The 15083-nt window shown below is 38.7% G+C and overlaps 1 protein-coding gene across 6 annotated transcripts in view; it reads right to left on the reverse strand.

The window, feature by feature from the left end:
- DNAJC13 (DnaJ heat shock protein family (Hsp40) member C13) overlaps positions 1 to 15083 on the reverse strand; it is a 55910-nt gene that overhangs the window by 2564 nt on the left and 38263 nt on the right. For 3 of the 6 annotated variants that reach the window (XM_075143270.1, XM_075143271.1, XM_075143273.1), the window contains 19 exons: positions 13868 to 14052; positions 13214 to 13288; positions 12896 to 13015; positions 11813 to 11992; positions 10731 to 10898; positions 9996 to 10109; positions 9546 to 9662; positions 8803 to 8980; positions 7944 to 8035; positions 7515 to 7614; positions 6972 to 7046; positions 6700 to 6812; positions 6111 to 6280; positions 5716 to 5758; positions 4842 to 5015; positions 3616 to 3795; positions 3219 to 3359; positions 2585 to 2728; positions 1655 to 1754 (listed from right to left, as the gene is read on the reverse strand). In XM_075143270.1, the coding sequence (XP_074999371.1) occupies positions 1655 to 1754; positions 2585 to 2728; positions 3219 to 3359; positions 3616 to 3795; positions 4842 to 5015; positions 5716 to 5758; positions 6111 to 6280; positions 6700 to 6812; positions 6972 to 7046; positions 7515 to 7614; positions 7944 to 8035; positions 8803 to 8980; positions 9546 to 9662; positions 9996 to 10109; positions 10731 to 10898; positions 11813 to 11992; positions 12896 to 13015; positions 13214 to 13288; positions 13868 to 14052 (2469 nt within the window). Of the gene's footprint in view, positions 1 to 1654; positions 1755 to 2584; positions 2729 to 3218; positions 3360 to 3615; positions 3796 to 4841; positions 5016 to 5689; positions 5759 to 6110; positions 6281 to 6699; positions 6813 to 6971; positions 7047 to 7514; positions 7615 to 7943; positions 8036 to 8802; positions 8981 to 9545; positions 9663 to 9995; positions 10110 to 10730; positions 10899 to 11812; positions 11993 to 12895; positions 13016 to 13213; positions 13289 to 13867; positions 14053 to 15083 lie in introns of all 6 variants that reach the window. The other 3 variants (XR_012672597.1, XR_012672598.1, XM_075143274.1) reach the window with 3 other exon arrangements.

Consider the following 15083-nt stretch of genomic DNA (forward strand, 5'->3'; position numbering starts at 1 on the left):
CTACATTTGCAAGCACTTAAACATTAGGCAATTTAAATGCAGCACAGGCTTTAAGGCAATTGGATAGCTGTGCCGCCCCCAGTCTCAAGCCTGACAATGTCTGGTATAGTTTCAGTTCTTAGCCAGTAATCAGCCAGCATTTACTTCATATTTCTAATTTACAGTATTTATGAAATACCAAGTAAATTCAGTACCAACTGAATCAAGTGTTCTTTGTCAAAGTGGCATTAAATGGTGCAATAAACAGAAAACAACTGTTCAGAGCTAAAGCACTGAGTTTTTCCTGTGTGGAAAAACACATCAAGTGCTGTAATATACCTACACTTAGAGTATTAAGCATCTGCTTCTAGAGCGTCTAATTCCTAACTTGAAAGGCTCTTCCTTCATTTTCTCAAAATATATGCCAGTATCTTGCAAGAAAAACTTTCTGCTCTGTATGGCCATCTGATTTATACCTCGTTGATTCAGCTACACTCCAAAGCTTTACCAAGATTCCTATACTGGGTTACATGAGAAAGTTCCATGCAGCACATGGAAGTGTTCATATTGACCTGACAAAAGGCTTTAAAACCTTACCTGGGAGGCTAAACTTTTAAGACCAAATGATTGTTCAGCTGATCGCTATTGAGGAGTCAGAAGTTTGCACCACATGTTGCTTTAGACAAAGTCTGCTACAATGTCCATTACTTAAAATAGTTTCAGATACAGCAAGTGATCTGTGACAGCGAAGTTTTGGATTGTGATACAGCAGAATGTAGTCATTAAAGATGTGTCTATCAAGTGCTGCACACGAATGAAGGAAGAACCAGAATTTGATTTGCTGTGACATTACTGTTCTAGGGTTATGCCCACACCGTGCCATTACCAGCAAGGAAGTTCACATCAGTTGATATCTTTTGTGTGTGCACAGCACACAGCAAGCACAGCTGGAATGCTCTTCTACACTGCTAGTGGGACTGAGGTGGCACCCCTGGGATGCCATTTCAGTCTTGGTGGCACCAGCAGGGGACTCACCCAGGGTGCACCACGGGTGCATTCAAGTATATGCCACAAGCTCCAAGTACAGGCACAGGGCCATTCCCACCAGAGAAGGGCCCAGCCAGCGCACTGAGCCTGACTGGAACGTGGCCTCACCTCCGAGCTGTTAACATTCAGACTGTTCCAATACTACAACTACATGCCTAACACTAAAGCAGCACAATTCACGTGACAGTTAATACAGACAAAGTCTAAGTGATTTTGAAGAAAGTTTAATCCTCCTCCCCCAACCTTGGCAAACAATTTTTTCTAGAACTAAAGTACACTGATCCTGAGAAAGCATGGAAAGTTACTGTCATTCATTAGTTCTGATTACATCTCTGCTTTATCACTACAGGGTACTTGCAAGACGTGCCAGTGTCCAGATTCCATTGCTCTGATATTTTAGAAGTAGGTACAGCAAAGACTATCCAGAGAAATACATTCTCAACCACAAAAAAAAAGAGTTTTGCTTTTGATAAGTGTTTTAAAAACTCACTGTATTTTTACAGCATTGAATGTTCAGGCCACATGATGGCACTAGATCCTGAGGATAAACACTATCTCCAGAGTCAAGTCTGACAATTAAGTAACAGTTCAGTATGATTCAGGACATAAATAGGAAAGGGTTGCCAACCTGTGAGGTATCCTGCTGTTTGCGTCTCAGAAATGAACAAGTCATGTTTCTGATCCTTGAAGGCACTCCACACAGAAGAACGAGACAGAATTTCATTTACCTACAGTATTTGAAGAGATTAACACAGTGAGCAAGTGACATTTAATGTTCTAAGGGAACAAACTCATTTTCTAGAACCAAACCATTCTGAAGGGATTACCAAATAGTATGGCAGTAGTTTAGGCTGCGATACAGAATCACACATTTCCAAGGAGACTGCAGCAACTTGCTTTTCCATTTGAATTGTGCAGCTGAACCCATAATGCAGAAAGCTCATAAAGAAAAGTCATTTAACAGCTTGACTTTCTCCCTCATTCCCCAGTTAGGTGACAAGGAAAAGCAACCCTGCAAGCAGCCACTTGCCATGCATCTAGAGCTGAGGCAGAACAGGACTTTTCCTGTACTATAGCAAGATAGGGCCAACTTGGAAGAAAGACCTATCCCCAGTATCCCTCCCTTTGAGAAGTTTTCAACACAAAGGTAAGAGAAAGGCTCCAAGAACTAGCACAGTTACTGGGACAAATTTTATCAACTTGAATATACATCCTAACACCACTACAGTTGTCTACAACAGTATTTATCCAGGAAACAAAAAAGCATTAACATTTCTCTCAGAAGTTCTGGAGAGTTGTCAGTAGAAGCTTACAAGCTTATAGAACATTTCTGCACTTGGGATTTGTCTTTTTTATTAGTGCTCTTCATATGCATTGAACCAATGACTTCATCACAAGAAAGAGATGGAGACGTTCCAACCCATAATGATTTTGTAGTTCCATGATGTTAACATTTTAGGTGAATGATACACATGACAGCCATAACATTAAACAAGGGATGTTCGGAGTTTGATCTTCCAAGTGTACAAAGCCCAGTGAAGGACCTGTCAGTACTTACCTGTTCTCCGTACTGCAGGCTGCGAGACATGGATTTCAGAGTTTTAACAATCTGAGCTTTTGTTGCAGATGGGCTTTCCAGGTTCTCAAGACCAATGCCTTCAAGCAGCTTTAGAAGGTATGGGACCAAATCTGCTTTTAACGCCTGCAAACATACTCAAATGAGTTTTCTTAACATGGACTAGGAAGTTCCATACAGATGTGTTACATTACTAGCATTACTGTGAACCAAAAGTGCCAACAGCTATTACTAGGTATGTTTAGCTAGTCAATTTTTCCTGAGCTGTATAAATACATGTAAGAGAAAGCAAAGATACCATCCAGCAGTTCTGCTCTGTCTAGGTGTAAATGCAGTTGAATTAGCTGGCATTCCTACGTTATGCTTTCTCAGCAGACACAAGCCAACACTATCCTATGCATTAAGCTTCAATACTCGGGTAGCATCTTTGAACAGGTCTGCATTTTGGATAAAGGACTGACTTCCAACTTCTCCAACATGAAAAGCACATTAGTTAAATGGCTTCTGGGAGGCCTCCTGGACACTGAAGTCGAACGGTACCTCTGTTCTTATGAACAGATTAGATAGCCAAATATAAAAATACCACATTTTTACAGACTGAGAATATACTACTTACTTGGGCTACTAAGTCATTTTGTTCCTTCTGAAACATGCGATTAAGTGCTTCACAGGCTACACCAATTATATCCGATCTCTTTTTCATTCCATTCATGAGGGGGCTAATGGTCTCTAGTGATGCCATGGCTCGAACACAAAGCTATAGAGAGACAAAAACATCCAGAGTACTTTATTTTATGCTAAGCTTGACGGTTATGGCAGATATAGTCAGCCAAGACCATAAATTTATCAGTGTCTTTAATCTATCAATTCCCCGTTAATTAGCTATAAGTCCCTGCTCATCTGGTACACAGTGTTTATAGTCAGAATAATGCCCTTCTAGGAACACTACTAAACAATACAAACAACTCCAGTTCTGCTTGTTTCTCCCCTTGAGCATTTAAGTGATTCAGTACCTCATTGTCAGACAATATGTGTATGACACGAATGGCACTTTTAGGAATGGCATTGTTCTTGTGATTCATAGCTTGGATTATCTTGTGAAGATGACCAAGCGGAGGAACTTGATCAGCTAGCTGAGGCTGGGCACTGAACAGGCACACAGTTGCTGTGGTAATGGTTTCTAAAGTTTCCCCCTGCAGAAAACCAAAAACCAGCAGAAAATACAATTCAGTAAAACCTAATGTATCACCATAATAATAACATTTCTCACTTGCTCTGCATTATATTTTTTTCCCCCTAATGCTTTTATCATGTCACTTTGCTTTGAAATTGTTAAAACAAGAAGTTTAGAAAAACATGATCGGCTCCAACAGCAGCAGACATTCACTAGTTTCATGAACACAAATCACAACAAGTTTCTAAGCACTATTTCCAGTATCTAGAGAAGCCAGTGTCTGGCTGAAGCCTCTGCATGCTCGGTGGAAGCATGATAGCACAGATGTTTAGGCTGACCACCCGAATGCCTTAACAGGTTCTGCAGTCTGTGCAGCAACACTCACCACACTTGCTGTATTCTGTGTGCCTATACAAATTGCTATCCCATCTTTATTACAAAGATGTCCGTTTTATTCAATGTGCAAGTTAGTTGCCTCCCTGCAAGGCTAACCCAGAATCTGTCTGAACACTGTTTAAAATTCAGTTATTAGTAATATCATTAAGTTACTGACTTGAATATTGCTCTCATTCAAACTGTAACTGTGTTACACTACTTGTAGTAGAACTACTTGTTCTACTGTGTTACACTAATTGTTAGGTGGGAGCCTTGTCCAGGTCACGTAATTTACACCACAGTAGGAAGTTAGTCTTGCAGAAGGACACTAAAAGCGTCACGAGCTGAAAATTTTTAGGCAGTGTAGAACAAGTGCCATTTTCTTAGGTTGGTCAGTCATGGAATAATTAAAGACACTCCATTTGTTAAGCCTCATCTCTAACACAAAATAAGCCTCTAAGACTTACTGAAGCTAGTTCTGTGGCTTCAGGGACTTCAAAAGCTCTAACTCATGTTCAGAAGTTACCTAAACATATCTACAGGCTTTTACAAGCAGTCAGAAAGCAGACAAAAAAGATCATTCATGTTGAGGAAAAAAGCATGAGAATCAAAGTTAATCAGGTACTAAAAGACTAGTAGATTAAGACTGCTAAACAAATTCAAAGAGCAGAATCAGAAAAGTCATCTTACATGGGGGTTACTTTTCTCCAGTAGTTCAGTAAACTTTTCCAACAGTGCAATGAGAAATTCTCTTGGTTTCCGTAAAACCCAGGCCGGCTGGGCAATAAAAATCCTTAGGAAGACTCCCCCCACTGAAAGTTCACCTTCTGCCTCACCATACACCACAGCAAAGTCTTCAGGCAGCTGTTGAATTGTAAAGTAGAAGGAGTTACTGGCAAGGGTATTTGTGAGAGCTGTAATTGTTTCTCTAACATCATGACTCTCAGTGGTAAGGGTCAACGAACTAACTATTCTCCAAAACAGAGCTGTGCAAGATCAACACGCACTTCATCTTGAGGAAACATGAGGTAAGAAGTGAGAGTAGAAAGAACAGTGCAGGCAGTACTACTACAGGGGACTTTTCTTTCAAAAAACACAAGTAACTGGGTCTACAACTATACTAGTGGTAAACACTAGTTCAAAAGAAGTTTCAGCAACAACTGATAGGACAGCCCTTTCCTTTCTGAGACTCCGTGGCTTACTAACATTCCTGAATATTTACCAAGAGCAAGTTTACTACAGCTATGTAATAAGTGACAAGACATTTTCCAGTAAACCATTATTCTCCTTTGTTGCTGACTTTTGATAAGTTTTAGAATGACCTGAACTTTCAGAAAATTCAGAGCAAAACTGGCAAAACCACTGCCAATGAAGTGTCTGATTTCAAGGTACAAGTAGTAACGAAAGCATCAATTCAACATTAAAACAGTTATGTTAGCACAACAGTGAGTTCCTGTTGGTACTTTAAAAGCATAGGCTGTCAGACAGTTACATACATGCATATATTATCAGCTGGCTTATAGTCTCCCTAGACGTACCCGAAGCAGAAACAGTATACTTTTACCTTCCAGTTAGTGTCAGGGTTGTCCCTCTGAAGTTTAAAGTGCCTTTAAAAGAAAGTTAGTTTTAATGAGCAGTAAAAGAAGCAGTCATCTTCCCTACTTGACACCTCAGTCTCCCTCCACCATTGTGAAGTAGTTCCAGTTTCTAAACCCCATTTTCTGTTCACTGTAACTCCCAAATCTTACAGCAGTGAGCAAACACCTGGATTGTGTACAAACTGCACTTGCATCACTGAGTTACAGGTGAACAAGTTTCTTTTCACTGAAGTCTGGCTTGCAAGGATCCTACTTTTTACAGGCAGAGCTCTGCCTGACAGTTCTTCTATAGCAACTCTGGTTTACTGCCACTAAAAGTGTCTCAGTTAAGGAAATACTTAGTCAGTAGGTTTCCACATACTCAAGCATCATTTCTCGAACTGTTGTTGATACTCTCTCCCTGGAGTTGTCATTCCAAATTAACTCAGGATTTTCATGAGTTCCCTCAAAGATATGAACAGCAGCTTCAGGGTTGTCCCTCATAGCATCCATGAAGACTCCAGGTAAAAATTTCATTAGTGTAATTCTAACCTAGAAAGGATGAACAGAATTGACATTTAGTATACCATAAGTCAAACTAACTGACAGAAAAATAGAGAACTCCAGGAAGTCCAATTATTTGTAGTGCTATAATGCCAACTGCTAGAACACAACACCACAAAATAAAATAGTGCTATCATTTTAAATAGCGATAGCCAATGACAGGTCTGAAATCTAGGTATCTAATGTTAAAGTCATCACAAATGGAAACCAAACTGCTTATAGTAGTTACAATAAATACAACTGCTTCTAGAAGTCTGTTCACAGATTAAGAATTAACTATTTTGAAAAAGCCAGATTGCTCTTCACATGAATGTTTCAGTCACAAAAGAGGTTCTTTTGTTCTGTCTTCAGAGAGAGGTTAGCAATATCAAGATAGGAGTTCCAACAAGAGCTGTTAAGATTCTTACCTTTGGACCCACCAGTTTATCTGCAGTCATTTTGGCAAAGAGCTCTGCTGTTTGGGCTCGGACCTGTGGATGAGTTGAGTTGCAAAACATGTCTAGTAAGTAGATTAAAGCACCTGTACAAAGAAATAGGAAAACATTCAAATTTTTTTCTGGTCACAAGTAGTATGAATTCACCAATTCCACACTGATTGTTCTAAAGGGAAGAGTAAGATTTGGCCACTGTATTTAAGTCCAGTGTTGCAGAAAAATTTGCTTTCAATGTAGTACTGTACCTTTTGCCATGGCCTCTTTAATTATTTTTGTGCTAGATGTCAAAGCATACAAAGTTTCAAGGACAAGTTGCCGACCTGTCAAAATAAAAAGTATTAAGAACTTTGTGCCATATAGACTATTACCTAATCAAAGATGAACTAAACTGATCTTAACAGAAAGCTGTATCAAAACTGCTATAAAAGCTTATGACAATCACAAGCTTAGGGATTTCTGGCTAAATTCAGTTAGTTAAGGAATGTCAAATCAATCATACGTTTTAGGAGGGCATAAATTCTTAATTAGATGTTTACTACCTAAATTCTTTAAAAGAATTAGTGAAATGCTATGCAATTCAAACACAATTTGAATACCTGCAATTCATGTTTTCAGCTCACACATTGTTGACAACAAATAGGTTACACAAAACATTTTTTTTTAATCACCCCCACCAAAATGCTGTTTTAACCTAAAACTCAGTAGGTAAGCTCAGCCAGCTGCATTCTAATTAATTTCTGAGTTGGAAACCCTTTGCCTTGCAAGACAAAGAATTATATGGTACATACTTGAAGGTAAGGAATGCAGGAGTGCCAGTAAGTTAGCAAGAACCATTGCCTCAGCAATGTTGTTAACACATTCTTGGTTACTTGTTACTATGTTCACTACCTGTAAACGATCAGAAACAACACTTGATTATATTCCAGCTGTTAAGACATTGTCCAGAAAATGCAGTGTATGATGAAGTCAGTCACCTCACTGGCCAATATAGCTAATATTTACAATGTTTATTCCTGCCACCAAATTGTCCTTTCCCCTCAGGGAAGAAGGGAGCAAAGACACGGGCAAAAAGCTATCACTTGTTCCTCAAGCAGGAACTGACACCTTGGAACCCCAATCCTGATACTTTCTAGGGGCTACTCTAACAGTTACACAATCAGGTTTGTTTACGCTGATTATGTAGAGCATCCAGACAGGGGGGGTTTGTTTTTTTTTACCTCCAGAGCCAACTGCTGCACCTGGCCAGCTCCATGAACACGCAGAAGGGAGAATATCAACTTAAAGTGACCTATGCATTCACACTCAGAACCTGCAAGAGACCAAACAAGTTACTCTCTTCGTGTTAGCCAAAGCATTCTCTGAAGGCCATCCCAAGTTCACATTCCACTATATACAGAGGTATTAAAGACTACATGTCTGTATATAGACTGCTGCCACAGTAGTTATAATGGCTCCTACAGGACAGCACCTGCTACAAAATTAGAAAATTATGAAGTCCTGTCTATTAATCTAGATTCCACAAAGTCTCAGGGCCACGATATTTTAAAAGGAGAGGATAATTCCTCCCTGTAAGGCAAGTAACTGAGCTAGTTCTTGAACTACCTAGTTACTTGCATTCTTACAAGACAACTAAGCAAGTTCAGTTATTTTATTTATCATTGGTTATTGGTACTTTTTGTCTTCAAATACACTTGCCCTTTCTGAGTCTCCCAGCTCAGAGCAGGGTTGCTATCTGCAGCAGTAACAGCTGCCTTCAGGGTTATAATTGCCAAATACAGATAATCCAGTCTGAGAACAACATAACCACCTATTATTAGAAGCCATGATAGTAATATGAGTTGCTTTTGGAACTAACATACAATACAGTAGGAAAATGTCCTAATCGTGTGTCTCAGGCTTTTCCAGTCTGCACATAATATATCTACTCATAAATCTTTGCTGGTATTAGCTACCCATTCTCAAGAGCATCTTCTCCTCCTGCTTTAGTAAGGCCTTGACATGTTTTTACATGTTTACTAGTATGCAGTAAGGTTGTCCACAAGAAATCCTATCAGGGAAGTTCATTTTTAAGCCTACCTGGGTTGTGTTTTATCACATTTCTCAGAGCCTCCAGGGCCATTTCAACTCTCCGTAACCGATCTCCGTGTTGATTGGACTCTACTTTCCCAGTCTGTGTTATTGCCATTAGCGTATGAAGGTACTGTGCTTGTGAGCCTATGTAATCCAAGAGGCTTGCAGCAAATGCTTTAGGAAGCTTTAAATTAGAGATGAGAGCATTTTTAGCTGTGTTATGCAACAGTATTCACAGTAGAAGAAAGTGTATCCAAGTAACTTCTCCTACATTTCACATATCCCTTTCTTCCAGACAGGCAGATAGGAAACACTTTTCTACTCTGATCATTATAACATCTGGAGCATATTAACCCTATTTATACCTAAACATACCTTTAGAAAGTTGCCAGTACTTCAACAGCATTCTTAAGGTGTATGTTTGTCCATATATACAGATGGACAGCAAAGCCACTAGGCAGAATCATTACCTCCTGGAATTACTGAATAAACCTGAGTCTCTACAAGCTTGCACTGCAGACAAAAGGCATTAAGCCACCCGAAGCAGCACGTCTTATGGCTAACTCATTGTTCTTTTCAATTTGTTCTACTCCAATAGAGAGATATCCCATAACATGCTGATCACATTGAAGGAAATTTCCATGAGATTTCGTATTTTCACCATTCTGTTTGCATTAACAGATAAATGAAGAGGAAGAAGTAACATTCCAAATACTAGTTTCAACAGGAAGGTTTTAGCTACATCTCACCTCTAGTTGGAAGGTAGGGACCTCATTGTAGACTCTAACAAAAATCTCTCCCACAATAAGTTCTTTTGCGTGGTCACTGAAGACAAAGTCAGATCCATAGCTCTTGTCACAATCACCCTTTAAGCAGAGGTAAGCAGCACAAGCTCAGACAGAAAATAATCTTGTAGAAAGTGTAAAGCTATAACCCGATAATGGAATAGACAATACTCGAACATAAAGCTTTAGCAAAAGTCAGAAGCTCAAGACAGATTGAAACTTTACAAGAAATAAACAAGCAAACTCTTAGATTTTTTTGTTTTCTTTTTAAGACTACTGAATGAAGAAAGTGACTTAGGAATAGACAACAATGGATACTTGTATTAACTATACCACCATATTAGAAGCAGCTGTACCAAAACACGAAATAGTTTAAGAAAATAGTAGTGGTGTTTAAGGTAAAGAGTATCTTACTCTCTTAATCATGCTTTCTTGTTGAGATTCCAAAAACTCAAGTAATTCGGCTCTTGTCCCATTGTTCCAGATCAAGTAGGGGTTCTCTGTGTTACTGTTAAGCATCTTCAGAGTCTAAGAAATTTACATGATGTAACACATTTACAACTTAGTTCTGGATCATTATGCACAGTAATCAGTGTGTTTCATGATATAAATTAATCCAATCTCATTAACAACCAGACCAATTTCATAAGTAGGTTTAAAGTGTCAAGTTTTCCATATACTGGAAAAAGAGTATGTGTAAGTTATTTGGTACAATACAATCTATATTTTATTTTTTCTTTATTCTGCTTCGAGCCATGCTTACTTCAGATTCTCCTATTTTTGACAGTGAGCAGCAACTATCTGCAACATCTCTTTGTAGGTGACTTCCTTGGCACCATTAAAGAGAGTAGTTTAGCCTTTGCTCTCGATTATCATTATATCCTTAAGCCTTCAACAATTACCTCAACTTCTTTGCTCCCATATTTGTTTTGCAAATATTATTCTATAGGGTACTGTTCCTGGCCATAGTGTTTGAGGCTGAAACAGTTTCTTTTCCTTGCAGTTACTCTAACTGCAAAGAAAAGAAAAAAAGAATCGCACTGCTGATACTCCTCTATCAGCTTGGTCTAAGAGAGTTCAGTATTTTACAAGTTACCAGGTACTCCTTCCACAAATCACTAGAGAAAGTTTTGGCCAACGGATATTTACCTCAGTAGGACTGATGACAGCAAGTTTCCTTGCAATATAGGGTGTCAACATTCCAGCCAAGCTTTTCCTGATCATTGGGTTTTCAGGTGTAGCTTGTTCTTCAGGGAGATATCCTCCGAGGCGACTCAAGGCCAGGAGACTGAGCTTAGCAAGGCTATTTGCTACCTCCTGAAAAATACAAAGACATAAAAAAACCCTAGAGCTTACTGAAGAAATATTAGAATAGCTAGAAAGAGTTGTCCAACACTTCGGCACCAGAATGAACAGAACTGGTATTCCCTATTTATCTGCATCACTAATTATGCACTGATGTCCAATAAAACACTAGGTGCTGCAGAACAGCACAATATGATCACTGTGTTGTGGGCTGATAAATGCAGTTAGACATGAACACTGATAAGTAGGAAAAACTGGGTCATCAAGATGAGCTGAAAGCTACAGAAGCTATTTAGTGTAATAGCTTCTGACCAGACAACAGTTCCTGCTAGCACAGTCAAGTATCAGCATAATACGCCTTTTATGACAGTGATACAAGAGTTAATAACTACAATAGACTGTTCAAAGCTCATCTCATCCAGTAGCTGAGGAAGAAATGCCATACTTAGAGGGTCACCATTTAAGGAAATGGAAGTATGAAGCCACTTACATAGCTGTGGGGCAAAGGGACAATATGGTCCTAGAGTAAACATTTCAGATAAGTTCATGGTATCACTAGACAACCCGTTCAGTTGAGCCTCAGGAAAAAAGGACTTTTTCTTCTGATAGCATAAATTTACTTTTTTACTGTTCACTGTAGATAAACATCTCTTGCATTAAGTCTATTAGAAACTACAGGTTTTGGCAGCTTTAACATTTGAACTCAAAACACGAGCTACTCTTTAAAAAAAACAAACAAAAACCCAAAACCCAAACAACAGTATTTACACTACTACACAAAAATCCCCTTCCAGAACTGCTCTGTTACCATTATTGTTCATGTAATTCAATGATTCTAACAGGTATTTGAATACACTTATTTTGTTAATAAGAGGTGGCAAGCAACAACTGTTGGTGTCTGAAAGCATGCACCTTGTTAACATTACCTGGTGATTCGAATCTTCACTTTTCTGAATACCGCTCTCTTCTAGCGTATAGTCATAGTTGAAGAGGTAACCCAGCAAGTACCAGAGAACTCCAGCTTGGAACAAGTGCGTTTGTAGCCAGTAATCTAAGGCAAAGGAGCTAACACACTCCACTCCCAAAGAAGCTACTCGTGGTATGTTCTGAGGGAGGGAAAAAAAAAGTTTGCCTTAGTACTTGTGACCAAAGAAAGCCAACTGGCTTCCGTTACCAAAGGCTTAAAGCCAAAACCCACTAATTCTAGAGTACTTTCTAAGCAGCACAGAGGTGAAAACTGAAGTAGACAGAACAACATCTGCAGTTGAAGTTAAGAGTCTGGTAGCCAAGAAACATGGCTAATTAGTCAGCATCCTTCAAAGGAAGAGTACTTGAATAGTTATTTCATATGATAAGAAAGGAGCATTGATGAACTGGTGGAAAAACAATTCAAGAAGGTGGCAGAGATTCCCAGGTGAGCTTTTTATGGCAATACATGTGTTCTGTAGGGACTAAAGAACAGACAAGCACCTATAGTCAATTACTATAATCTGGTTTTATAGTCGTCTGTTTTCTGTAGTCTTTTTCTATAGTGATCTGTTTTCATATACGCCATATGAAGAGTTCAAGACAAGCTTTCCTTTCTTAATTCAAAGTTCAGCATTTATATAACATGAAGTAAGTTCTAAAGAACTAAATGGCAACAAAGCTTCTTGAATACTGTTCCCAGAGTTTATGCTGATTTAGGAGCTTATCTGCTTACGTAAGATCTAGCTCTAGTACTTTTATCTGCTGATTTAGTACAGTAAACCAATCGGCTAGACATAAGTCAGTTAAAAGACAAAAGCAGCTAAATCTTTATAGTGATTGCATTTTAAGTCCACTAAATGGATTCAAATACAAGTGTTGAGAACAAGGCAGTAAAATTCTGTACCCCATAATGATTAGCTGTGATCTTACAGAAGGATTTGATCAGTCTCTGCAATTGTCCTATCTCCCTTAAAAACAGAACATTCCCCTAAACATTTAACAGTTAAATACCCATTTAGGCAAAGGAAGGGAGCTCTTACCTTGCCATAATACAGTAGTCTACAGAGGTCCTTAATGATGTTAGGCATTTCTGTAATCTTTTCTCTGCATTCCTCAAACTGAGCTGCTACACTGTAACACTTACTAATATATCCACATACCTACAAAAAGCAATATTTTATTGGTTCCAAGTGGAGGGGAAATGCATGTTTACAATCCTATTTTTTTAATATATATAGAACTATATCAATATTTTACATTATACACTTATATTTTTTATCACATTATATGTGTATCATATTATATATATATAGTCTTCTGAGAAGCTGATACAATCAGTTAAAGTTGCTGCAACTTACCTGTACAGACATATCATCTGGTTTACTAGAACGAGTCAAGACCGCTACACAACGATTAAATGCTTCTTGCAATACCTGTGAGGATTGGATGATGCATAAGTTCAGTCACAACAAAAACTCATAAAGGCTGGCAGAAATTAAAAACGACAAGCTAATGTTTTATGGCTGAAGGGAAACATTTGACAAAACCTGCCACTTGCTCAAATCGTTTGTAGGGGCAAAATTCCTTGCAAGTGCTGGTACTAGCACTTGGTGCTTTAGAGTTGATAGCATTCTCACATGTGAGCTAATATGCGTAATGAAAAGCTCTTCTGCTCAAGTGACTTGTTCACACTTATCTATTCTTTCACATACAGAACGCAGCAGCTCTCAATAGAGTTTTGTAAAGACGTAGAGAAACATCATGTGTAGTTTGCTTATCCACAGTTCAGACAAGCCTAGGTCCAGGAAGGGGTATACTCTGCAAGAGGCTTCTCCTACTGCATCCAGAAAAGAGAAGTAAGAATCCATCCAGTAAGAATGGACAAGTGTCTCAACAAAACCAAAAGTGATTCTCAATTGCATCTGATGTCCTATGCATTGAGGATTTAGGATTTTTAGCGGTAGAAAAGTTAAACTAAAAAAATTAATTTCAGTAAGTTTCTTCCCATTTACCTCAATTCCATTTTCTCTTCTCAGTTCTTCTGCGTTTAATGCTGAACAATTGACAGTATGGAAAGCAAGTTCTGTAGCAGCGGGCAACAGAGGAGATTCTTTGGAAAACAAAAGGTCATCTGATGTTTCAATAGTAATAGTCTTTATCAGCATAGGATAGCCTGCATACTTGTAAGGTTTCAACTCTGAAAGAGAAAAAAAGTCAAAGTTTACATATTTGCAGACTCTAAGCAATTTAAACCACCGCATAACTATCAGTGGAAGATATACCAGATATATAAGGACTAGGAGTCACAGAAAGCCAACGCCTGGAAAAACTGGAGCAAGACTGAGCAGTCCACACAATCTGACTCCCTGTCACGTAAGACTGCCCATGCTAGAAGCTGACAGAGCTTCATGGAAAGAACTCATTTAAGATTAAAAATACTTATCTCCAGCTCAGCAAGCTCCCAAGCTCAGAGTCTTCCAAATCATGCTTGCCTGTCTCCAGAAAAACACAAGTATAGCTTTGTCTGTCTGTCTTAGGCCAGGATTGTCCAACAATAAGCCTATAAGGACCTTTTCCAGTTTGACACAGCAATCATACGTTTTTAATAATTATATTTTCCACTCCTTTAGGGTTCAGCAGCACTAAAGAACAATTTCATCTTGCAGTATGAAGCTTATTATGAGCCGACCTATGTAAGTCTACACTAATGTTGTCACTGCCTCCACACAACTGACAGAGCTATGATTGCATATGAGGTTTTTAGTTTACCATTGTAATGTAATACTTATGTAGCAAAACGCTGTTGACTCTGCAAGACTTGGACATGCCAGCAGCTGCCAGCCAGCGGCTGTAGCTAGAGCCAAGGGTTAGGGTACTGTAGGTTATCTCTTTCCCATTTGGGCTGTGAAGGAGGTAGTGCTGCAGTACGCTCACCAGAGGACTCTAACACTAGTCAGAATTTCTGCAAGATTACACTCACATTGCTATTAAAAAAATGAGACAATCTCATTTATACCCAGAATCTGCCATCTGGGTGACTGAGTACTTGTGAGGACTTTCCTGCATAGACAGAATTGTAAGTCTAAGTTATATATGGAGGAAGATTCAAACTGATTAGTATCGGTGCAGAGAATTTCAAAAAGCTATTCATGCTTTTTTGAATTAAGTTTTACTACAGATGAATTTATTTCATGGAAGAAAAAGTCCTATTTTGAAGCCCTTTACCAT

This window comes from Calonectris borealis, chromosome 2 (assembly GCF_964195595.1).
Source record: "Calonectris borealis chromosome 2, bCalBor7.hap1.2, whole genome shotgun sequence".
In the NCBI taxonomy this organism is placed as follows: domain Eukaryota; kingdom Metazoa; phylum Chordata; class Aves; order Procellariiformes; family Procellariidae; genus Calonectris; species Calonectris borealis.